This window comes from Caretta caretta, chromosome 2, assembly GCF_965140235.1.
Source record: "Caretta caretta isolate rCarCar2 chromosome 2, rCarCar1.hap1, whole genome shotgun sequence".
In the NCBI taxonomy this organism is placed as follows: Eukaryota; Metazoa; Chordata; order Testudines; family Cheloniidae; genus Caretta; species Caretta caretta.
This window is the reverse complement of record NC_134207.1, coordinates 81,627,753-81,653,418: the sequence shown is the minus strand read 5'-3', so window position 1 is coordinate 81,653,418 and position 25,666 is coordinate 81,627,753. Positions and strand designations below refer to the sequence as shown.

At 42.6% G+C, this 25,666-nt stretch overlaps 1 protein-coding gene across 3 annotated transcripts in view; it reads left to right on the top strand.

Annotated features, from left to right (window-relative positions):
* Positions 1–15,518, top strand: part of TTC39C (tetratricopeptide repeat domain 39C) — a 62,318-nt gene extending 46,800 nt beyond the window's left edge. For all 3 annotated transcript variants that reach the window (XM_048840479.2, XM_048840478.2, XM_048840480.2), the window contains 4 exons: positions 1,655–1,752; positions 3,888–3,992; positions 11,929–11,967; positions 12,458–15,518. In XM_048840479.2, coding sequence (XP_048696436.1) covers positions 1,655–1,752; positions 3,888–3,992; positions 11,929–11,967; positions 12,458–12,547 — 332 coding nt within the window. In that variant the 3' untranslated portion in view covers positions 12,548–15,518. The remainder of the gene's footprint in view (positions 1–1,654; positions 1,753–3,887; positions 3,993–11,928; positions 11,968–12,457) is intronic.
* Positions 15,519–25,666: the final 10,148 nt, after the last annotated feature.

The window sequence follows — 25,666 nt, the reverse complement described above, 5'->3', positions numbered from 1 at the left end:
ATTTTTTTAAAAAAAAAATCCACCTGCAATTGAAATATCTCCTCCTCCTCCCTCTACATGATGAATTTCTGTGCATGCCACACATGCACTCAACACATTGAAAATTACATCTGCTCGAGGCCCAGAGTCTTACCCCAGTAATAGCTTTTCTGTCTATAAAAATAACCTTACAATACATTAATTCATGCCCCTGCAGGAGCTTTATACGATTGGAAGGGGGTCGATTCAGATTCCCAATCTTCTAGCCCTGGAAGATGCTAGAAAGACCTTTAAATAAAGAAGTTTTTGTGTCTACAAATAATAGTTTCTAGAGGGCTTTTTGTGGGTGGTTTTTTTTAAATAGCTCCATCAGAGCGCTGTACATTTGGACTTAAAGAAGGTAAGGCATCTGGTTCTAATAGACAAAGAAATATGAAAAATAGTTCCTATGCAAGTTTTATAAACTCTCTCAAACATTTTCAGAATAGCTTTTCTGTAATTTCGGTGGCACATACAGAATTCGGGGGGGAGGAAGGATAGCTCAGTAGTTTGAGCATTGGCCTGCTAAACCCAGGGTTGTGAGTTCAATCCTTGAGGGGGCCATTTGGGTTCTGGGGCAAAAATTGGGGATTGGTCCTGCTTTGAGCTGGGGGTTGGACTAGATGACCTCCTGAGGTCCCTTCCAACCCTGATATTCTATGAATAAATTATAGTGTTTGGTATTAAGGTTCTTTTGGCATGAGCTTGTATTCTACTCATTTCTCACGAATAACCCTAAATTCATGCTCATAAAACCTTTAGATCACACTGTTACGTATTCCTGTGATATGTAAATAAGTTAGTGTTTCTAATGTCTGTTAATTTTTATAAAGCATCCAGAACATAAGGTGGGCACTCAAAATAAATTTAAATAATAAATACTAGATCTTGTTTCCCACCCTTTTGAAAGCTTAACCCTATTTATTTCAGGGAAAAAAAACAAAAACAAAAAACTGTTGTGCTTCCTCTGCAAACTTACCATGTGGTGTTTAAAAGCATCCCTGATATATATACATCTTCTGTACGTGGTCCTGGCCTACACTGGGAAACTATAGATCTTCATAATATACCTCCTCTTTTCTTATATGCTTCAGTAAACAGTGAAATAGGTTCACAATGTTGGCATTTAAAGCATCTGAGTTAGCACCTATTGAAATGCATGGTGCATGTCACATCTCAGACATATAGTTTAAGGATCTATGCAAACTCAGGTAGAAATGTCTGCATCATTACCTTCAAAACATGAAGTGAGTATATTTTCCTAGTAATAACCAGTATTGCTACCCCCAAACATTCAAATAACAAAACAAATAACAAAACAAAAATGGGTTATTTTAATTTGTCGTCTGGCTTTGAGCCTTTAAGGTTCCATTGGCTCACATTTTCACGTTTTTCTCCACAACTATGAGGGCTAGAAAATTACGTTTGTTTGGTTTTGTTTGGTTTTTAAATTAGAGATGAGAGAACATTAAAGATACAGATTACAATATTTGAGACTGGCCATTGCTAGTTAAAATTAAGCTACAGAAATTAGACACTTTCTAATCTGATTTCAAAACAAAACACCAAAAGATCATTTTTATTATAAAAGGAGTATAATTTGATTACAAATTTAATTTGATTTTTTTTAATTAAGCTTGTCATGAGGTTGATGATTCATCTTCTGTTGGTCTGAAGAATTTGCTTCTTGGTGCCATACATAAATGCTTAGGAAATTCTGAAGATGCGGTTCAGGTAAGTTGTTACAAGGATGATAATGATGTACCCAACTATCTTATAAATGACTTCATTTCTGATTAAGTACAAACTTTTGTTTGTCAGTGTTACTGACACACTGAGTGAATGATAGTAGAGGATATTAAGTCTTTTCAAAGTATTATGAGATAGTACAGTAACTCCCCGCTTAATGTCCTCTCGCTTAACATTGTTTCGATCTTACGGCCCTGCTCAGTTACAGAACATGTTCCATTTAAAGTTGTGCAATGCTTTGCTATAACGTCATTTGGCTGCCTGCTTTGTCCACAGCTGACAGCCCCCCATCAGCTCCGCTATGCCCCCCCAGCACCTCCTGCCCGCTGGCAGACCCCGCAGAGCAGCGCCTTCCCCCTCCCACCTCCTGCCTGCATCAATCAGCTGGCTTGTGGCGTTCAGGAGGGATGGGGGAGGAGCGAGGATTCGGCATGCAGGCTCCCCCTGCCTCCCAAATGCCGCAAACCAGCTGATTGCCAGAGGCAGGGGAGGAGCGAGGACTCGGCGCGCAGCCTCCCCCCTACCCCCTGAATGCCACAAGCCAGCTGATTGCCATAGGCAGGAGGGAGGCGGGAGGAGCAAGGATGCAGTGTATGGAGTAAATGGAGGGGGGAGAAGAGGCGGGTTAAGGGGGGGGATTGAGGGAACAGGTGAAGTGGGCGTGCCGAGGGTTCAGCCCCTCACCCCTGGTGCTTGCAGAGTAGGGGAAGCTGCCGCCACTGCTGCTGTGCAACGTGCTTCTCCTACCTTACAGCACCTTCAGCCTCCTTGCCTGCCTCATTGTCCCCAGTGCCAGTGGGCTGTGCCTGTGTGGCGTAAGCAGGGGGCACCTCCCAACTATAGAACTGTACTGTACGGCAAAAAAAAATTTCCCTGGAACCTAAACCCCCTCCCCCCCATTTACATTCATTCTTATGGGGAAATTGGATTCACTTAACATCGTTTCACTTAAAGTCGCATTTTTCAGGAACATAACTACGACGTTAAGTGAGGAGTTACTCTATGTATTACTGGATTTCATATTGTATGAAGGGAAAAGGCTAAGACATGAGCTTCAGTGATATCCCACTTCCTATTAAGGGCTAATGTTTAGCAGATGTATTAGCAGAGGTGGCCAGCCAGGGTGAGAGTTGAAGGGAAAAAGAGGAAGTGGAGAATTTCAAAAAAGAATTGTGCCTCTGAGCTATTAACCAGGGTTTAGCGCATTAAAAAAAAAAGTCAAAGACAGCTCAGCTTCTGTTAGTGATATATACCTTGGAGCCATCTTAAGCTCTAAAATAGGGTGGCCAAAATTTGGTCCACAGGACAGGGGCAGCCCTCTGTGTTCTGCCATGTGGCCTGATCACCCTCACATATAATTATGGAAGTGTGATGTGTAGTGATTACAGCCTTTATCAAGCAGGATCTGGAGTCGAATGGCCTGGCTACTCAGAACAAGATGTTACATTATGGGTTCTGTGGATCACTCTTCCAAATTGAGTGGCTGCAATCTGCTCCCTTTTGTACAAATTTGGGGCATCCCTCAGGCTTTTGCCATCTGCCAATGCAGCTCTCAGTAGGACTGAGTTTGAACACCGTTACTCTGGATCTAATGGAAAATTGAAAAGAAAGATGGTTCTGAGTAATAGCAAACTTCAAAGAGCCCATCTTAATGTAGATGGAATTGGAATTTGTTCTGCAATCACTGAATTCTTTGAACTTGTTTTATTTTTGCAAATGGAACCCAATTCACACAAAAACAACGAAGGTGGTGATGGTTGGTGAACTCTTATTTCTAATTCTATCCAATTTACTTTAAAGAATCTGTGTCTGAGACCTCCAATTATTAAAGAACCATGTTAAACTGTAATTTTTTTTCAGCTAAAGATATAAAATCTTTGGATCAATTCATGAATCTTTTTTGACACAGACCTAACATTTTTCTCTAACAGCAGATGCTGACATGAATTCATATGATCACTGCTGTTAAGGATCCTTTAAGACACAGGAAATGTTGCTCTGTTCAGATTATGATTTTTGGAGTTGGTTTGTAGTGCTTGATGTTGAGGGTGCTTCTTATTTAGTTTTCCAAAACGAAGAGACTACTAATTTTATCGTATAAACATTTTTTTCTCTTGCAGTTCTTTCAGCGAGCTGTTAAAGATGGACTGTGCCGTCAAAACAATTTATACATTCAGCCATATGCTTGCTATGAACTCGGCTGTCTTTTGTTAGACAATCCAGAGGTAACAGTAGAGTACATCTTACATTTTTGGAAGTGGAAAGGGGGTCAGCTGTGACCACTCTAAACAGACAATGAAAATATGTTATTTTACAAGTGATCAGGTATAGGAGTTAATTTTAATTACTTTTCCACCTGTGTATAAAGAGTCCCTTTAGTTTTATGTCTTTAGTGTGCTAGATACCCCATTATTGTCTAGGTGGCGATATCATACTGTAGAGATTGGCATACATCATACAAAGTTTACACTGTGATGTTTGCAGGGGCTTTGTGCATACCTGTGACAGTATAATAATGATTGCTTTCTTTTCTGCTCATTTTTACCTATTATATAATAAATAAGGATCTGAGATGGTCCAGGGCAGCTGCACTGAAACATTTCATTTCTGGCCACCAGCTGGTGACTCTCTACCAATAAGATCAGCGGAACCATTCCAAGTCCCTGTCTATTTTATAGCTAAAGTTTAAAAAGAAAAAAAAATTACATAAGCAACAACAAAAATTATTGAAGCAAGAATATTAGCGATCTTAATTAGTTCTGTGTCAAAATAAACATCTTTAAGTATTGCCTATATATATCCCCCACTCTTGGGATAAGTACAGTGGCGCTGGAATGGTTTTTACAATGGGGGTGCTGAAAGCCAGTGCTCCCCAATTTTTTTTACTTCACACCCCCCTTACCTCTGTCCGTGCCCCCTCTCCCCAGAGCTGGGGCCAGGATTGGCTGTGGCTACGGGAGGGTGGGGGGACATGGGTAAGGGGGCTGGGGCTGGCGTGAGCGGGACCCCGGGTGCGGGGCTGGCGGGAGCGGGACCCCGCACAAAACCTGGGGGTGCTGCATCACCCCCCGCACTCATAATTCTCGTACCTATGGATAAGTACATGCCTGGCTCATGAGCTCAGAATATTTTTATTGGGACCACCCTTTCCCCTATCTCATTGCACAAGGTATAAAAGCTCCTCTTGAGTACTGAAGATGCAGCAAGTTTGGAGCATACTGAAAATCCACTCAGACTGACTTCTGTGCTTTCTGCCTTCTGATGTATGGGTTTATCAGTCTTTCTCACTCTATAGTAACTGAGTTTCTACCAGGAAATGTTTGCTTCATGTATTCCATCTGGGTGGTAACCACTTCCCTCATAGGATTTAAATTTCCCTCTCACAAAACTCGTGGGCTTCTGTTCAAACTTTGTCAGGCTATTCTATGTATAATCTGAGAAGAGACAATATTCTTCCTAGCCATAACGTCAGCCTTAGAGAGTTAGTGAATTATAGATGTGTTGCCAGATTCTCCCAATCCCATGTTCTGTAATGGTAAAGTGGCCTTGCATCCTCACCCCAAATTCATATCTAAAGTAGTCTCTGATTTCCCTAAGACTCATTCACATCTAGGTATGTCAGGCTCCCTGCATTAGGTGTCTGGAGAACCTTAAGTTGTCCTCTGTAGAAGACCAAATCTGTACATAAGTTTCCTCAAGCTTTTTGTTTTGTTTTTGGTGGCATATAGAATTAAGAACAGAACTCAATCCCTCTGACTTCACAGTCTGTCAAAATAGATCAGGAGATGTATACATGATTGATATGACCTGGCAGGTGCTCAGCCACCTGAAAATATCAGAATTTATTCAACTAAGGCAGCTTCTGCAGTACGCATCATACTATCTCCCTTGTTGAAATATATAAAACCTTTACATGGAGCTCTATATACTTATTTTAAATAGCATTACATCCTCCACTTTCTTCTAAAGGAGATGGCCAGTTCAGGGAAGCAGGCTGTTAATTAATGCTCTTCAGATCCAGCTCTTGGAGACTCTGTAGTAAGTGGAATTGATAGCACCACATGATGTTAAGGTTGCCCAACACTTTTCGTGGTAAGATCTTATTTTCAGTTGTTTATAACATTGCAAAATGTTAACCATTTAGGCTGAAATTCTCCATGCTGGGTGTCTGCCTCAGTCTGAATAGTTTCTGAAAACTTTAGTCCAGGGGTCGGCAACCTATGGCACGCGTGCCAAAGATGGCACGTGAGCCGATTTTTAATGGCATGCTGCTGCCTGCCGGGTCCCAGCCGCCAGCCCCACTCAGCCAGCTGCCGAACCTAGGCTGGGACCCCGGCAGACAGCAGCATGCCATTAAAAACCCTGCCTGTCTTGACCCGCTCTTCTCCACCCCGCTCCCCCCCTGGGGGCAGGGTGAAGAAGCTTGGTCCTGCTGGATGCTGCTGCAGGGCAGGCAAGGTCCTCCCTCCCCCGCCTCTTCCCCCAGTGTGCTGGGTTCCTGCCCCTCCTCCTCTCCCTCCCTGCCGCCAATCAGCTGATGTCCCTTGCGAGGGAGGGGGAGAAGTGGATCCCGCAGCTCTCATGCTGCTCCAGGGAGGAGGCAGAGAAGAGGTGGGAATAGGGCCTTGGGGAAGGGGGGTGGAATCAGGGCATAATCCCTCCAGCCCCCTGCTGTAAGCCGCTCTGGGCAGGGGGCTGGGAGCACCCCCACGACCCTAGCCCACAGCCCTCTGCCCTGACCCCTGCTCCCCCCCCCCACGACCCCTGCCCTGACTCCAGCACCCTCCTCACATGACCCCAGCCCCTGACCTGACTCTTGCACCCCCCACATTCCCACCCCCACCCTGAGCACCAAACGGGAGATCCTGCACCCCCCACACATTCCCACCTGCACCCCTCGCACCAAATGGGAGCTGCCCAGGTAAGCGCTCCACACCCAAACCTCCTCAGCCTCCTCCCTCATTCTAGCTCCTGGCCAGACCCTACACCCCAACCCCCAGCCTGCTCCTTCACCCCCAGCCCTGTGCTCAGTGCACTCCCACCCTCAGCTCAGTGCAGAGAGAGTGGAAGAGAATGGGCTAGAACCAGGGAGAAAGTAAGTACCCACTCTGTGTGGGCAGGGCCAGGATCCCAGACCAGCAGCAGGCTGAGCTGGGCCAGCAGCTGGGACCCTGGCTGGCAGGAGCCGGCGGACGGAACCCCAGAACGGCAGCGGGCTGAGCGGGCCAGCAGCGTAAGATCAGATTTTAATTTAATTTTAAATGAAGCTGCTTAAACATTTTGAAAACCTTGTTTACTTTACATACGACAATAGTTTAGTTATATAATATATAGACTTAGAGAGAGGGACCTTCTAAAAAAACGTTAAAATGTATTACTGGCATGCGAAACCTTAAAGTGAATAAATGAAGACTCTGCGCACAACTTCTGAAAGGTTGCTGACCCCTGCTTCAGTCAAACTGCTTAAGCAATTTCCGAGAACAAGGCTAGGGAAAAATAAGTTGTTTTGTCCTTAAAGATCTGGCAACCACTTCTTTGAAAATTTCTAGTGCTCCCATGCTTTGGCACATCAATTTGAAATTTGGCAGAGGTGTTCCTTTCGCCATCCTTGATGCCAAGGATGACCCTTTTGCCATCCTGGTGAATATCCACGCAAATTTGGCCAAGTTAATAAACCTCTAAAATTTCTCACATGCTCAGCAGAGCCTTGTTAGAGTTTTGCAGCTAATTCTCTGAAGATTCTGTCTGTTTTGGGCATGTTCCAACTGCTTGCAACTTTACATGCTCAGAAGACTCAGTATGTAGCATCCCTACACAAGGACTGAGCATGCTCCATGCTGGGGCTTTGGGGGCTGAACAGGACTTTCCTTGTAATTGCTCTTCAGGTACGACTGTAATAAGGAGTACAGGAAGACCGTCTATCCTGGGCTTTCTGTGCTCCCCCTGTTGCTTCCCAGGCAGGATGGAGGGGAAGGTGGAAGCCACCTGATTTGAATGCAGAGGGGTGAGGCAGGGAAGAGATGAATCTGTAAAGAGAGCGGGGTAGGAGCCAGGAATGAAGAGAGGGGGAGCTGTGAACAGTGCAGGGAGGGAACAGGTACAGGAGTTGAGCAGGGTGAGGGAAGATTCATAGATTATAAAGCCAGAAGAGACCATTTTGATCATCTAGTCTGACTTCTTATATAGCTTTGGCCATAGAACTTCTCCAAATAAATTCCTAGTGCATATCTTTTAGAAAAACATCCAATCTTGAGTTTAAAATTGTCAGTGATGGAGAATGTACCACAACCCTTGGTGCATTGTTCCAGTGGTTAATTACTGTCACTGTCAAAAATGTATGCCTAGTCTGAATTTGCCTAGCTTCAACTTCGTGCCATTGGATCATGTTATACATTTCCGTGCTAGATTGAAGAGCCCATTATTGAATATTTGTTACACAAGTAGATACTTACAAACTCTAGTCAAGTTACCCCTTAACCTTCTCTTTCTTAAACTAAATAGATTGAGCCCTTTGAGTCTGTCACTGGAAAGTATGTTTTCTAATCCTTTAATAATTCTGATGGCTCTTCTCTGAACCCTCTCCAATTTATCAACATCCTTCTGGAATTGTGAACACCAGAACTGGACAGTGTTCCAGTGGCAGGTCATCAGTGCCAAATACAGAGGTCAAATAACCTCCCTACTCCTACTCGAGATTCCCCTTTTGTTTCTCAGAATTACATTAGCTTTTTTGGCCATAGTGTCACACTGGGAGCTCATGTTCAGCTGATTATCCATCATGTTCCCAACTCTTTTTCAGAATCACTGCTTCCTAAGATAGTCCCCCCCATTATATAAATATGGCGTATATTCTTTGTTCTTAGATGTATGTACAGTATTTACAGGTGGCTGTATTAAAACACACATTGTTTGCATAGTTTACTAAGCGATCCAGATTGCTCTGAATCTGTGACTTCTCCTCTTCATTATTTACCACATCCCTAACGTTTGCGTCATCTGCACTATCAGTGGTGTTTTTATGTTTTCTTCCAGGTATTAATAAAAATGTTAAATAATATAGGGCCCAGAACTGATCCCTGCAAGACCCCCCTAGAAACACACCTGCTTGATGACAATTCCCTGTTTACAATTGCATTTTGAGACCTATTCGTTAGCCAGTTTTTTAATAATTTAATGTTGGTTTTTATATCATCCTAGTTTTTAATCAAAACTCATGTGGTACCAAATCAAACACTTTAGAAAAGTCTAAGTATATTACATCCAGACTATAAAGGTAATCTCATAAAAATATCAGTTTAGTTTGACAGGACCTTTTTTCCATAAACCCACTTTGATTTGCATTAATTATATTGCCCTCCTTTAATTCTCTATTAATTAAGTCCCTTATCAGCCGCTCCATTATCTTGCCTGGGATCAATGTCAGACTGACAGACCTATAATTACCTGGGTCATCCCGTTTACCCTTTTTAAAAATTGGCACAATATTAGCTTCCTTACAGTCTTTCTGGAATGTTCCCTGAGTTTCAAGAATTACTGAAAATCCGCATTAATGGTCCAGTGAGTTCCTTAACACGCTCTTTAAAATTCTTGCATGCAAGTTATTTGGGCCTGCTTGTTTTAAAATGTCTAACTTAAGTAGTTTCTGTTTAATATCTCCAGAGATACTAGTGGAATGGAAAGAGTGTTATCATCACCATATGATGAGACTATATCATCTATATTTTCCCCAAATACAGAACAGAAATATTTATTGAACACTTCTGCCATTTCTGTGGTGTTACTGATAATTCTGCCATTTCCCTATAGTAATGGACCAATGCCATTGTCGGGATTCTTTTTGTTCCTAATATATTTTTAAAAACCTCCTTATCATTCTGATCTCTGCTGGTTGTAGAGTTTTCCTTATGACCCTTTGCTTCCCTTATCAATTTTCTACAATTCCTAAGTTCCAATTCATATTCATTACTGTCAACTTCCTTTTTCTTACATTTGTTATGTTGTTTTTTTATTTTTTATAGCTGCCAGTATGAGCAGCAGGTGAAGTATGAATAGAGGGGGACTGGGAGAGGCTGGGAAAGGCAGAGGTCTGTAACTTCTTGAGTTCTCCAGAACCTGGAAATGAACCCAATAACTCTTGACATTCCTTTGCTGTCTAGCAAATAGCTGTGAAACTCAGGCAAAGTGTGTGTGTTTTCATCCACCTCCAGTGGTGGGTCCACATGGAAGATAACTTGATATCAGTTACTCTTTTAGCCCAAGTAGTAGAGGACTGTGCTATGGATTTACTGATCCCATCCCTGCTGGTGACCTATGTGGGGAGTGAATATGATTATGAAATTTTTGTTTTTTCAGTTTTTCAGATAAGTTAGGGTTGGGTTTTTTAATCTGTTAAAAAAGTTGCAAAGCACTAAGAAGTTAAGAAACGTTGGATTTATGATTACCTGTGAACTCCCTCTCCCATGCGTATGAACTATGATTAGGCTTTGCAGAATTTGGTTTTTATTTTTTTTATATGTTGACAATGTTATCAATGTTTATTTTAAGCATTATCAGTGGAAATATTTTTTTGGTCAGTTTGCATGGGTATGATGAAATTGACACTCATGGACATTTAAAAATTAAAAATCTAATCCTTCCAAGCCTAATTATGATATAGTCTTAAATTATATGATCACATATTATTTCTTCCACAGGACCCCTGTCTCGTTCAGTGCACAGGACTAACTTTTGAGAGCTTTCAAACCTAATGTTTTAAATGTATTTTTTGTATGTAATACATACTTCTTCATCACATTCCTACTTTTTTGGAGTCTCTTGTAAAGAGATTTGTGAATTAGAGGAAGTAACTGATTGATGGTTGGGGCTGCTCACCATTTTATACCATCAGAACTGGGCATGGGAATGAGTGGATCCCAGCATACAGTGCTTTCTAGAAGCTAGAGTTCACAGCCCAGGTGTATGCATATCCCATCAGTGTGGATCATCTTTAGTTACAATATGATTCTCAGAGTTTTGGATCTTGTAAAAATAAAAAACTCTGGAAATAAACTTGGGGCATAGAAGAAAAGGATTAAACATACTGAAGTTAATGAATGAAAGATACAGATACTGATTTGCATTTTTATCATAAAATCATGACTTTTAATAAAAAAGTACTCCAATTTAATTTGAAGTTATTCATATTTATCTATGAAATCAAACAGCATTTCATCTGAATTAACTTCATTATTTTTAAGCTCTTCCATTCATTAAGCCCTTCGATACCATGGTGGTAGATGCTATATAAGAGACTAAGACTTTGGGCAAAACACAAACTTTATGGGTAATATTTTTATACACTTCTGAATGTAGCTATACCATTTAGAAATAAAAACTACAAATATTTAAGGTATTTGTATTCAGAAAAAATTTAGTAAGATATTCATCTGAATCACTTTCATCTTTCTCGTATTCATCTTACTGGGGAATAGAGTAGAAACCTTCAAACCAGTAATAAAAATTCAGTTGAAAATATCAAATTTTTCCTACAAGCTTGAATAACCTTTGCTATGTCAAGAAAAATAGCCCGTTATTGACGAACAAAATATTCTCTTTTCTCTTCCAAATCATTCTAATAAGGTCTATCTTTATCCCATGCTTATTATTGCAGATGGGCAAGTTGTATGACATACGGAAATCTTTTAGTATTTCGAAAGAGGAGGTTCAAATGAATAAACTGAAACCGATAAGAAAAAAAACTTGAAACTCAGTGAATAATTGATATGTTTTTCAAGTTGAATTAGTCAAAAGAGTAAATTTGCAATTCTTAAACTTCAGTTTGCCTATAACTTTAGAGCTTTCACTTTATATTGTAGCTCACTGTAGTGCTTATAGTTCTACATAGTGTTGTGTTTTGTTTTTAAGTAGACGGAAGTGCTGTTTTTTAAATACATACAGAAATACATACCGCAGGACCAGTCAGGTACCTTATTAGGAGCCTGTAAACACCTACAGGGCATGATGTTTAGTACCATGAGTAGTCCCAGTAGACCCCATCTCCAGTAGTATTTTCAGAGTTGAGACTTTAGTTCTTGTCTGACCATTATACTTTAAAAGATTCTCTTTGACCTTTCTGCCATGTGTACATTCTTCTAAAGTGATATTTTCTTCTCCTTTTTCTAGACTGTGCCAAGAGGCAAAATCTTACTTCTCCAGGCAAAGGTAACAAATCAACACACCCTAATCCTGCTGTTAAGTGAAATTGAGAGTTCAGCTTGTGGTGTAGGTTTTATAGTGTTGTTGTATACCGATGCTCTATAACTTTATATATACTGGAACTGGTCATTCCTTTTACTCATTGCATGGGATTCATTGGGATTTCCTGGAGCTTTTGGACATATACAATTTCCCAGTTACTGTGCAAGCTTTTAATAGAGAAGTAGACTGGTCCCTGCTTGCACTTGGGAGGTAGAGGGGAACCTCCTGCGCCGCCTTCTAATTGGTGGACTGTGCTGCGGGAAATCTATCTACCAACAGCAGTGCTTAATTTTGGCAAGGGAAGAGGATTATTAGCAATTTTTAAGCTCCAAGAGCCATTTTCCTCGTCCTAGTTACTGTTTTGTAGCTCAGTGACATCTTAAGCATCCTCAACAAGTCACCTTGATATCCTAAGGTCGATGAGGTTAATAGTTGTATGTATTTTGTATTACAGGAGGAATTCAATGGATATGATTTTGAGAACAGATTGCATGTCCGCATACATGCAGCCTTAGCCTCTCTGAGGGAAGTGGTTCCACAGTGACAGCCGGGAAGTCTTGACGTATTCTTTCCCACAGTTTCCGCACTTTAAGATAAAGCAGAGGTTAAGCTTTTGGGAAGATTGGCTTTTCTTCTGAAAACCACCTGTGCCAGAGACATTTTCCTAGAATGTTCAGGGTTGGTGTGACATAGTAAAGTTTTACAATCTTAATCATTAAAAACAAAATAAGTTAGCCAGAAAGAGAGGGTTAAGTGATATTGTGTTTTAACTCTTTGTTTAGTTTAAACCAACTGAACATTTGTAGTCTGTGATTGTAGCCTTACCTGCACAATAAGCACATATCTGATTTACCACAACAACATTGGCTCAGTTTTGACAGGTATCATTTACCTGTTTAAATAGTCTAAAGATGTTTTCTAGGGAGAACAACCTCGTGTTCGATGAAAATAATACAATATAAATAATTGTTGAAAATTATAAGTTTGCAGAGATGGACAGAACTCTTTTTTTTCCTTCAAAAGCCAACGAAAAAGAGGGGCACAAAAGAAGAAAATTGTTCAGTGAGGATAATAGCCAGTCTGCTCATTATATTTACTGGGTTAGTCCAATGTCTTGATGATGCATACTATGTGTACATTTTAGAAAACTTCCATCCATATTTGTGATAAATTATGAGAGTATTTAGGCTCTCTGCTTCTGGTATTTTCCAGCCAAATACTTTGTTTTTGACATTTAGTCACTGTATGAGTCATTTTAGTTTTGTTCTTAATGTTCTAAATGGTGCATTGGCCTGCTAGGCTAGATGTTCCAAGAGTTTAGCAAATCCTTTTCCACTCAGGTTGCTAAATATTGTAAGAAAAGGCAGTAGCCTTAAAAAGTAATTTTTAACCCCCCTTATTTTTAAGTAAGGTTGTCTTACTGAATAGTATCACTTCCCTTACTTCCATATATGGTACTCTAAACCTCAGGTGTTTAAAGTATTCATATACCTCAGTCAGCTTAAGAATATTTGCCACAACCATATAACATAGCCAAATGTGCAGTAATACTGTAATCTGTTTTCCTGTCAGTCAGTCACATTCACTGTCTTTTTATGTTGTCACATTCTTTTTAGTATAATATTTTATCGAGATATACATTTTACTTATAAAAAATGTGAAACCTGGCCAGAATGGTAGTAAATTCTGTTGCTTTGCATAACTGTGATAACCATTTCCAAGGAAATCCAGTCATCATAAAGCCTTATCTTTGCTCTGGCCAGGTTGCTTTAAATACTTCCCTAGCTCAATTTCTCTCTCTCTTTTTTTTTTTCTTTTTCTTTTTTTTTTTCTTTTTTTAATTTTATTTTGTGTTTGCAGAATGTTTCCAAAATGTAGTATTTTGCGGACATCTAACTTGCACTGGTTTGCTTCAGGAGTTGCATCTCAAATGAGACCTGATGTGGAGGGGGGGAAAGTAATGATGTATATTCACTAGGCAGGGAGAAAAGATTAGGATAACAACCTTTGCTTTCTAACTGGAAATACAGAATTCCCACTATTAGGGATTTGCTTAGAAGCAGTCCAGTCTCCCCTTTTTATTGCAGTCCAAGATGGGGAGAAAGACTTCGTGAATCCTAGAGGCTATAATGTAGCTTTATTGTTTTATGGTCTAGTTACAGTACATGTAGTGAACATGTTTCTCCTTAGATTTGATTCAGTAATACTGAGTCACAAAATTCTGGCTTTGTGAGTTCAATCCTTATTTGAATTGGTCAATTCAAACAAGTATTGGATAGAAGCGTTATACTGTATATTACTTTGAACCCTTATCGTGATTTAAAAGTGAGCTTAATATACTTCTTTTTATTTCTGACTTATCTGCTTTTTGTTTTTTAATCAAGGATATAGTTCACTTTGAATAAGTAGCAAATAGGCAACTTAATATGACCCACAGATTTCGTGTAGTATCCCATTTGCACTGAATGCAAGAACGCACTGTCCAGGACACACAACTCCTGCATCGCTTCGTGTTGAGATTTGAAGGATCCAAATACCCCCAGATGAATAGTAGAGACAGTGTGAAAGTCGGCTTACCAAATGGCCTACTCCTCTCACCAGGCCTGTTGAGTTGGAGTGGTATGGAAACAGACTTGTCTCAGTATGTACTCCTACAACATCTCAGCTCTGTGCAAGTTTCAGTTTCTCCATGGAGTCCAGAAAATCATCACTGAAGTGGAACTGTTTCTGTATTTTTTCTCCCCTCGTAGGAGAATCTCCTTATTTGTAAATATCAGTTATTTTTTATATTAGATTATGCCTGTGATGAGAACAGTCTCAACTGTATTTTACGTAACTTGAATAAGTTTTTATACTTTAGAGCTCGGAGGCGTGGTCTAATAGCAATAATGCAATACGCATCTTCCTGGTGAATATGTTTAAGATTTTATCTTTATTGGGTCAGGTGTTTTTTGGTTGTTGACACAGTTTTTATCTCATTATGACTCATTTCAAGTAAATAACTAGAATTTTTAGATGTCACCAAAAATAAGAATATTTATTGTGGTGTACTGTACATGTCATTAACTTACAGAAATTGCACTTTTATATTTCTGCTGAGTAAAATTAAAAGAAAACATGGACCAGATTGTTCTTGCTCTTTAAAATTACCCCTAGTCAGTGGCTTCCTGAATACAAAGATTCCAAGTATTCATAAACTTCCTGGCTGATACTGAATTGTATAACAGCAGTTACCTCAACCTCTGTTCTTTCATCATGGTTTTAGTCTTCTGGTTTAGAAAATGGGTTATATATTAAGCTCAGTCGTAGCATGGACATGAAGATTTGACACTCATTGTAAAGATCTTTAATTTTATTCCCCCTAAAAATCTGTACCCGCGGTATTTCTCCACTTTCCAAAAATGTCTCCAGTTTTCTCTCAGGTGAGCACGTTAATTTCTTCTTTTGCTGACTTTAGATGCTAGTTTTGTATTCTGGCCATGGCTGGTTCTTAAATAAAATTCCCCAAACCTGTATTTAATTGCCTGTCCATTTTCCGAACATATTCCTGTCTAAACAGTTTCTTGGACATTTTCTAATCCAAAATACCTCTGTAGATGTTCCAGATTCTAAATGAGAAGCAGTGTGTTGGTAGCACCATACAATACACGTATTTTAATAGAGTGATTGTGAAGGGTCTAAAGGAAAAGGAGTACTTGTGGCACCTTAGAGACTAACAAATTTATTTGAGCATAAGCTTCAGCTCACTTATCGGATGCATTCCTGGTTGTCCATGAAATAACTGCACAAACCACATCCCTTCTGAGTAATGATCACAAAACAACATCCCTATAGCAACTATAGTAGCTGCCTACAAGTAAAAATATTAGGAAAATATGTAATATATGTTTAGATGTTTTTAGTGAAATTTATTAGCTGGAGATAAGCAGCCGCCAGTGCCATCTGACCAGCTAGCTATTCCTGAACCACCACGAAGTTATCCATGGGCCACAATTTGGGAATCTCCTATGTACTCAACTCCACTAATCTTTAATAGTAAGAAGCAAGATACCAGTATATTGTCTATAATTCTCCATGCTGCAGATATTTAACAACAATGGTTGATAAATATTTAAATGGTTTAGAACAAAACAAAAAGCTGGGATTTGTAGCCTTTCTATCTTAGTTATAACTTGAGCAGGTGCCTGTACAACACTGCCTCAAATTGTAATGTTTCAGGGTTATCCGATCAATCATTTTAAGAATTAAGTATACTCTGTGGGCCAGAGCCTCATCAAAATGAATAGAATGCAAATTTATTCTAAATCAATGGGATTACTCCATTTATAACAGAGGTCTGATTCTAGCCCATTGTGTCCAATGCACAATCAAAACATTGCAAACAAGTACTCTATGTTGATTCATCAATCATAGGACTTGCCTTAGTTCCACTGAATTGCATGTACCTGTATAATTTTCATCTATGTCAAAGCAAACAAATTATGTAACAGTAAAAATAACTCTGCACTGAACAACTGTGTCCAGTTCTGGTGCCCACAATTCAAGACAGATGTTGATAAATTGGAGAGGGTTCAGAGAAGAGCCATCAGAATGAATAAAGGATTAGAAAACATGCCTTATGACAATAGACTCAACAAGCTCAGTCTATTTAGTTTAACAAAGAGAAGGTTAATTGGTGACTTCATTACAATCGGTAAGTATTTATATGGAAAACAAATATTTAATAATGGGCTTTTCAGTCTAGCAGAGAAAGTTATAACACAATTCAAGGGCTGGAAGTTGAAGCTAGACAAATTCAGACTGGAAATAAAGTGTAAATTTTTAACAGTAAGAGAAGATTAACCTTGAAACAATTTATCAATGGTTCTGGTGGATTCTCCACCACTGACCATTTTTAAAATCAAGATTGGATGTTTTTCTAAAAGATCTGCTCCAGCAATTATTTTGGGGAAATTCTCTGGTCTGTGTTTTATACAGGAAGTCAGACTAGATGATTGTAATGGTCCTTTCTGGCCTTGGAATCTATGAATCTGTGAACCCCATTTACAAGATACACTGGAAAAACAATGCAACCATTTTAAGAAAGACCAAAATCCTGTAACATAGTGTGTTGTGAATGTATATTCTCACTGAAAGTTAATTCAACCACTGTGCCCAATAAAAAGAACAGGAGGACTTGAGGCACCTTAGAGACGAACACATTTATTAGAGCATAAGCTTTCGTGAGCCACAGCTCACTTTATTGGATGCAAGTGAGCTGTAGCTCACGAAAGCTTATGCTCTAATAAATGTGTTCATCTCTAAGGTGCCACAAGTACTCCTGTTCTTTTTGCGGATACAGAGTAACATGGCTGCTACTCTGAAACCTGTGCCCAATAGTAGTGCTTCTAGGGAAAGGCAACTGGTAATCTACTGTGCATCTTAAATGCCTACATGCTCAGGGTTTACATCCTGTGCTTGGGCTGTACCACTACTTTCTCTTAGAGGAATATCCCTTCCAGTTCTGTGTATTCCATTTGTTGTTGGCAGAGCGTGTTTTCACAAAATGCTTGGTGGCAGTGACCACACACCTACATAGGATGAGAGCAGATATTCTACTGTGATGTGACTGATCAAGGAGAAAATCCTGAAAGAGACTGTAGGATCAGTATGTTCCTCTCTTATGGTGCAGGAGTCTGTTTCCTAATAAACTACCTGAATTCTCAGCTTAATCTTCAAAGACAATAAAAATACGTAAGAGCTGTGCTAGGTATAGCTCAAACTCAGACCTTTCCTGTCCCAAAGTCAGGATTGAAAACATAGATCCTGACAGAGAAGATTTTTCAGAGTTTAGCGAGGGCCACAACTAAAGATGCGTAGACCCTGAGGCTCAGCAGTGTATTGTGGTACTTACGGCATAGCTCCACATGTGACAATCTCAGTAGACTTTGTAGTCTAAGTGGTATCAAGCAGTACAGACTCTTATTGCATCAGATGATGGACAGCTGCTGAGGCTTTCCTGGCTTGGTGGCAGACCAGAGACAAACTGCAATTATTCATAGATTTTTAAGGCCAGATAGGACCAGTATGATCTAGTTTGACCTCCTGCACAGAACAGGTAATAGAATTTTGCCCCATAATTCCTGCAGCAAGCCCATAACTTCTGACTGAGCCAAAGCATGTCTTTTAGAAAGATGTCCAATCTTGATTTAAAGAGTTCAAGTGATAGAAAATCTGCCAGGTACCTAAGTATAAGTTATTCCAATGATTAATTATCATCACCCTTAACTTGCACAGGATTTCTAGTCTGAATTTGTTCTAGATTCAGCTTCCAGCCATTGCATCATTTGTCTGGTATGTTAAAGGCCCTCTACTATCAGAAATCTTCCAATGTAGCTATTTATAGACCATGATTAAGTTACCTATTAAACTTATCTTGAATAAACTAAATAGATGGTTTCTTTGTTGTCTCAGGGTATGTCTACACTATGAAATTAGGTTGAATGTATAGAAGTCGGTTTTGTAGAAAGCGTTTTTATACAGTCGATTGTGTGTGTCCCCACACAAATGCTCTTAAGTGCATGTAGTCGGCAGAGTGTGTCCACAGTACCGAGGCAACTGTCAACTTCTGGAGCATTGCACTGTGGGTAACTTTCCTGCAGTCTCTGCTGCCCATTTGAATTCTGGGTAGAAATCCTAGTGCCTGATGGGGCTAAAACATTGTCACGGGTGGTTCTGGGTACATATCATCAGGCCCCCCTTCCCTCCCTCCTTCCGTGAAAGCAAGGGCAGACAATCGTTTTGCACCTTTTTTCTTGAGTTAGCTGTGCAGACGCCATATCACGGCAAGCATGGAGCCCGCTCAGCTCACTGTCACCGTATGTCTCCTGGGTGCTGGCAGACTTGGTACTGCATTGCTACACAGCAGCAGTTTATTGCCTTTTGGCAGTAGACAGTGCAGTATGTCTGGTAGCCATCGTTGACGTAGTCCTGGGTGCTCTTTTAACTGGGCGCGTGGGCAAACATGGGAGTGACTCAGCCAGGTCATTTCCCTTTTAAGTTTTGTCTCATGGCGATTCAGTCTTACCGGCAGTGCACTGTCTTTTAATCAGCAGCCAGCAGAAGATGATGGTCAGCAGTCATGACGATGGCTAGCGGTCGTACTGCACAGTCTGCTGCCAGCAAGATGTATAAAGATAGATGAAGTAGAACAAAACAAGAAATAAACCAGATTTGTTTTGTATTCATTTTCTCCTCCCTCTGTGAAATCAATGGCCTGCTAAACCCAGTTTTGAGTTCTATCCTTGAGGTTTTGAGTTCTATCCTTGAGGGGGCCATTCTGTTTCTCGCCCCTTTGTTGATTTTAATTCCCTGTAAGCCATGTCATCAGTTGCCCCTCCCTCCGTCAGGGCAACGGCAGACAATCGTTCCACGCCTGTTTTCTGTGCAGACGCCATACCACAGCAAGCACGGAGCCCGCTCAGATCACTTTGGAAATTAGGAGCACATTAAACACCACACGCATTATCCAGCAGTATATGCAGCACCAGAACCTGGCAAAGCAAAACCGGGCGAGTAGGTGACGTCAACGCGATGACGTGAGTGATGAGGACATGGACACAGACTTCTCTCAAAGCAGGGGCCCTGGCAATGTGGGCATCATGGTGTTAATGGGGCAGGTTCATGCAGTTGAACACAGATTCTGGGCTCGGGAAACAAGCACAGACTGGTGGGACCACATAGTGTTGCAGGTCTGGGACGATTCCCAGTGGCTGCGAAACTTTCGTATGCGTAAGGGCACTTTCATGGAACTTTGTGATTTGCTTTCCCCTGCCCTGAGGTGCAAGACTACCAAGATGAGAGCAGCCCTCACAGTTGAGAAGCGAGTGGCAATAGCCCTGTGGAAGCTTGCAACGCCAGACAGCTTCCTGTCAGTCGGGAATCAATTTGGAGTGGGCAAATCTACTGTGGGGGCTGCTGCGATGCAAATAGCCAACACAATCACTGAGCTGCTGATATCAAGGGTAGTGACCCTGGGAAATGTGCAGGTCATAGTGGATGGCTTTGCTGCAATGGGATTCCCTAACTGTGGTGGGGTCATAGATGGAACCCATATCCCTATCTTGGGACTGGACCACCAGGGCAGCCAGTACATAAACCACAAGGGGTACTTTTAAATAGTGCTGCAAGCTCTGGTGGATCACAAGGGACGTTTCACCAACATCAACGTGGGATGGCTGGGAAAGATACATGACGCTCGCATCTTCAGGAACTCTGGTCTGTTTCAAAAGCTGCAGGAAGGGACTTTATTCCCAGACTAGAAAATAACCTTTGGGGATGTTGAAATGCCTATAGTAATCCTTGGGGACCCAGCCTACCCCTTAATGCCATGGCTCATGAAGCTGTACACAGGCAGCCTGGACAGTAGTCAGGAGCTGTTCAACTACAGGCTGAGCAAGTGCAGAAGCGTGGTAGAATGTGCATTTGGATGTTTAAAGGCGCGCTGGCGCAGTTTACTGACTCGCTTAGATCTCCGGCAAACCAATATTCCCACTGTTATTACTGCTTGCTGTGTGCTCCACAATATCTGTGAGAGTAAGGGGGAGACGTTTATGGTGGGGTGGGAGGTTGAGGCAAATCACCTGGCTGCTGGTTACGCGCAGCCAGACCCCAGAGTGGTTAGAAGAGCACAGGAGGGCGCGGTACGCATCAGAGAAGCTTTGAAAACCAGTTTCATGACTGGCCAGGCTACGGTGTGAAAGTTCTGTCTGTTTCTCCTTGATGAAACCCCCCCGCCCCTTGGTTCTACTCTACTTTCCTGTAAGCTAATCACCCTCCCCTCCTCCCTTCGATCACCGCTTGCAGAGGCAATAAAGTCATTGTCGCTTCACATGCATGCATTCTTTATTCATTCATCACACAAATAGGGGGATAACTACCAAGGTAGCCCAGGAGGGGTGGTGGAGGAGGGAAGGACAAGGCCACACAGCACTTTAAAAGTTTAAAACTTATTGAATGCCAGCCTTCTGTTGCTTGGGCAATCTTCTGGGGTGGAGTGGCTGGGTGGCCGGAAGCCCCCCCCCACTGCGTTCTTGGGCGTCTGGGTGAGGAGGCTATGGAAGTTGGGGAGGAGGGTGGTTGGTTACCCAGGGGCTGTAGCGGCGGTCTGTGCTCCTGCTGCCTTTCCTGCAGCTCAACCATACGCTGGAGCATATTAGTTTGATCGTCCAGCAGCCTCAGCATTGAATGCTGCCTCCTCTCATCACACTGCCGCCACCTATCATCTTCAGCTCACCACTTACTCTCTTCAGCCCGCCACCTCTTCTCGCGCTCATTTTGTGCTTTCCTGCACTCTGACATTGTCTGCCTCCACGCATTCGTCTGTGCTCTGTCAGTGTGGGAGGACAGCATGAGCTCAGAGAACATTTCATCGTGAGTGCATTTTTTTTCACCTTCTAATCTTCGCTAGCCTCTGGGAAGGAGAAGATCCTGTGATCCTTGAAACACATACAGCTGGTGGAGAGAAAGAAAGGGACAATGGTATTTAAAAAGGCACATTTTCTAGAACAATGGGTACACTCTTTCACGGTAAACCTTGATGTTAACATTACATACATAGCACATGTGCTTTCATTACAAGGTTGCATTTTGCCTCCCCCAGCGCGTGGCTAGCCCCTCCACCCTCCCTCTTCCCTGTGGCTAACAGGGACTTTAGGTCGAATTTAGCAGCGTTAAATCAATGTAAACCTGCACCCATCCACAAGATGAAGCCCTTTATTTTGACTTAAAGGGCTCTTAACATCGATTTCCTTACTCCACCCCTGACAAGTGGATTAGCGCTTAAAACGGCCTTGCCGGGTCGAATTTGGGGTACTGTGGACACAATTAGATGGTATTGGTGTCCGGGATCTATCCCAGAGTGCTCCTTTGTGACCGCTCTGGACAGCACTCTCAACTCAGATGCACTGGCCAGGTAGACAGGAAAAGGACCGCGAACTTTTGAATTTCAATTTCCTGTTTGGCCAGCGTGGCAAGCTGCAGGTGACCATGCAGAGCTCATCAGCACAGGTGACCCTGATGGAGTCCCAGAATCGCAAAAGAGCTCCAGCATGGACCGAACGGGAGGTACGGGATCTGATCGCTGTATGGGAAGAGGAATCCGTGCTATCAGAACTCCGTTCCAGTTTTTGAAATGCCAAAACCTTTGTCAAAATCTCCCAGGGCATGAAGGACAGAGGCCATAACAGGGATCCGAAGCAGTCCCGCATGAAACTTAAGGAGCTGAGGCAAGCCTACCAGAAAACCAGAGAGGCAAACGGCCGCTCCGGGTCAGAGCCCCAAACATGCCGCTTCTATGATGAGCTGCATGCCATTTTAGGGGGTTCAGCCACCACTACCCCAGCCGTGTTGTTGGACTCCTTCAATGGAGATGGAGGCATCACAGAAGCAGGTTTTGGGGACGAAGAAGATGATGAGGAGGAGGAGGAGGAGGTTGTAGATAGCTCACAGCAAGCAAGTGGAGAAACCGGTTTTCCCGACAGCCAGGAACTGTTTCTCACCCTGGACCTGGAGCTAGTACCCCGCGAACCCACCCAAGGCTGCTTCCTGGACCAGGCAGGCGGAGAAGGGACCTCTGGTGAGTGTACCTTTTAAAATACTATACATGGTTTAAAAGCAAGCATGTGAAAGGATTACTTTGCCCTGGCATTCGCGGTTCTCCTGGATGTACTCCCAAAGCCTTTGCAAAAGGTTTCTGGGGAGGGCAGCCTTATTGCGTCCTCCATGGTAGGACATTTTACCACTCCAGGCCAGTAACACGTACTCGGGAATCATTGTAGAACAAAGCATTGCAGTGTATGTTTGCTGGTGTTCAAACAACATCCATTCTTTATCTCTCTGTGTTATCCTCAGGAGAGTGAGATATCATTCATGGTCACCTGGTTGAAATAGAGTGCTTTTCTTCAGGGGACACTCAGAGGAGCCCGTTCCTGCTGGGCTGTTTACCTGTGGCTGAACAGAAATGTTCCCCGCTGTTAGCCACTGGGAGGGGGGAGGGTTGAGGAGGTAGCCACGCGGTAGAGGGAGGCAAAATACGACCTTGTAGTGAAAGCACATGTGCTATGTATGTAATGTTAACAGCAAGGTTTACCCTGAAAGAGTGTAGCCACTGTTTTATAAAATGTGTCTTTTTAAATACCGCTGTCCCCTTTTTTTTCTCCACCAGCTGCATGTGTTTCAATGATCACAGGATCTTCTCCTTCCCAGAGGCTAGCGAAGATTAGAAGGTGAAAAAAAACGCACTCGTGATGAAATGTTCTCCGAGCTCATCTGTCCTCCCACACTGACAGAGCACAGACGAATGCGTGGAGGCAAATAATGTCAGAGTGCAGGAAAGCACAAAATGACCGGGAGGAGAGGTGGCGGGCTGAAGAGAGTACGTGGTGGGTTGAAGCTCAAATGTGGCGGCAGCGTGATGCGAGGAGGCAGGATTCAATGCTGAGGCTGCTGGAGGACCAAGCCAGTATGCTCCAGTGTATGGTTGAGCTGCAGCAAAGGCGCTGGAGCACAGACTGCCACTACAGCCCCTGTGTAACCAACCACCCTCCCCCCCAAGTTCCATAGCCTCCACACCCAGACGCCCAAGAACGCGATGGGGGGGCCACCGGCCAACCAGCCACTCCGCCACAGAGGACTGCCCAAAAAAAAGAAGGCTGGCATTCAATAAATTTTAAAGTTGTAAACTTTTAAAGTGCTGTGTGGCATTTTCCTTCCCTCCTCCACCACCCTTCCTGGGCTACCTTGGTAGTCATCCCCCTATTTGTGTGATGAATGAATAAAGAATGCATGAATGTGAAGCAACAATGACTTTATTGCCTCTGCAAGCAATGATTAAAGGGAGGAGGGGAGGGTGGTTAGCTTGCAGGGAAGTAGAGTGAACCAAGGGGTGGGGGGTTTCATCAAGGAGAAACAAACAGAACTTTCACACCGTAGCCTGGCCAGTTATGAAACTGGTTTTCAAAGCTTCTCTGATGTGTACCGCGCCCTCCTGTGCTCTTCTAACCACTCTGGGGTCTGGCTGTGCGTAACCAGCAGCCAGGCGATTTGCCTCAACCTCCCACCCTGCCATAAATGTTTCCCCCTTACTCTCACAGATATTGTGGAGCACACAGCAAGCAGTAATAACAGTGGGAATATTGGTTTCGCTGAGGTCTAACCGAGTCAGTAAACTGCGCCAGCGTGCCTTTCTAAAAAGGCACGGAATGATTGTCTGCCGTTGCTCTGACGGAGGGAGGGGCAACTGACGACACGGCTTACAGGGTTGGCTTCAGGGAGCTAAAATCAACAAAGTGGGTGGCTTTACATCAAGGAGTATTTCAGGCAGGACTTCACGGGGGGTTCCAATAAGAAATGGTGCACCTAAGTTATTGTTCTTATTGGAACAATGAGGTTAGTCTGGCCTCTGATTGATACATGGCTAGATTTACCTTGCTGCACCTTCTCTGTGAGTGACTGCAGTGTGACCTAGAGGAATGAGTCCCCTAGACTGGGGGGGAGGGGAGCAAGTGAGTACAAAACAAATCTGGTCTATTTCTTGTTTTGATCCACTCCATCTATCTTTTACATCTTTGGCTGGCAGCAGATGGTGCAGAAGGATTGCATGTCATCCACATCTCATGGCTGCCCGGCAGAAGATGATGCAATAGGACTGCTAGCAATCTGTATCGCCTGCCTGCTCACCATAAGACAGTTCAATAGGACTGACTGCAGGACTAAAGAGAATGACCTGGTCGAGTCACTCCAAATTTAGTCCCTGTGCCCATATCTGCCCAGGCACTCCTGGCCGATGTGGCCAGGAGCACCTCGGACATGACGAGGACAGCTACCAGTCGTACTGTACCGTCTGCTGCCACAAGGCAATGGGTTGCTGTTACTGTGTAGCAATGCAGTACCGCATCTGCCAGCACCCAGGAGACATAGGGTGACGGTTACCTGAGCGGGCTCCATGCTTGCCGTGGTATGGCGTCTGCACAGGTAACTCAGGAAAAAAGGCGCGAAACGATTGTCTGCCCTTGCTTTCACGGAGGCAGGGAGGGAATGGGGGCCTGACGATATGTACCCAGAACCACCCGCGACAATGTTTTAGCCCCATCAGGCATTGGGATCTCAACCCAGAATTCCAATGGGCAGCGGAGACTGCGGGAACTGTGGGATAGCTACCCACAGTGCAACACTCCGGAAGTCGACACTAGCCTCGGTACTGTGGAAGCACTCCGGCGAGTTAATGCACTTAATGCACTTAGAGCATTTTCTGTGGGGACACACACACTCGAATATATAAAACCGATTTCTAAAAACCGACTTCTATAAATTCGACCTGATTTCGTAGTGTAGACATACCCAAAGAGTGAGGAGGTAGTGAATTGGGTCTTTAGGAGTGGGATATGAGAGAAAGACCTGGTCATATCACCTCTGGACAATTATCAATGGCTTGTGCTCTACACTGGTCAGTAGCAAAATATTTAGGCTTAGCAGAATTTGATTATTTTTATAATTTCAACAGATAATTATTTTTAAGCTTTTTTTATTTTTATCAGTGTAAATGTTCACAGTTGCAGGAAATTATGGGGATGCCAGCAAATAATTATTTAATGACTGTAGATGTTGAGATTGTATATTTTGACAT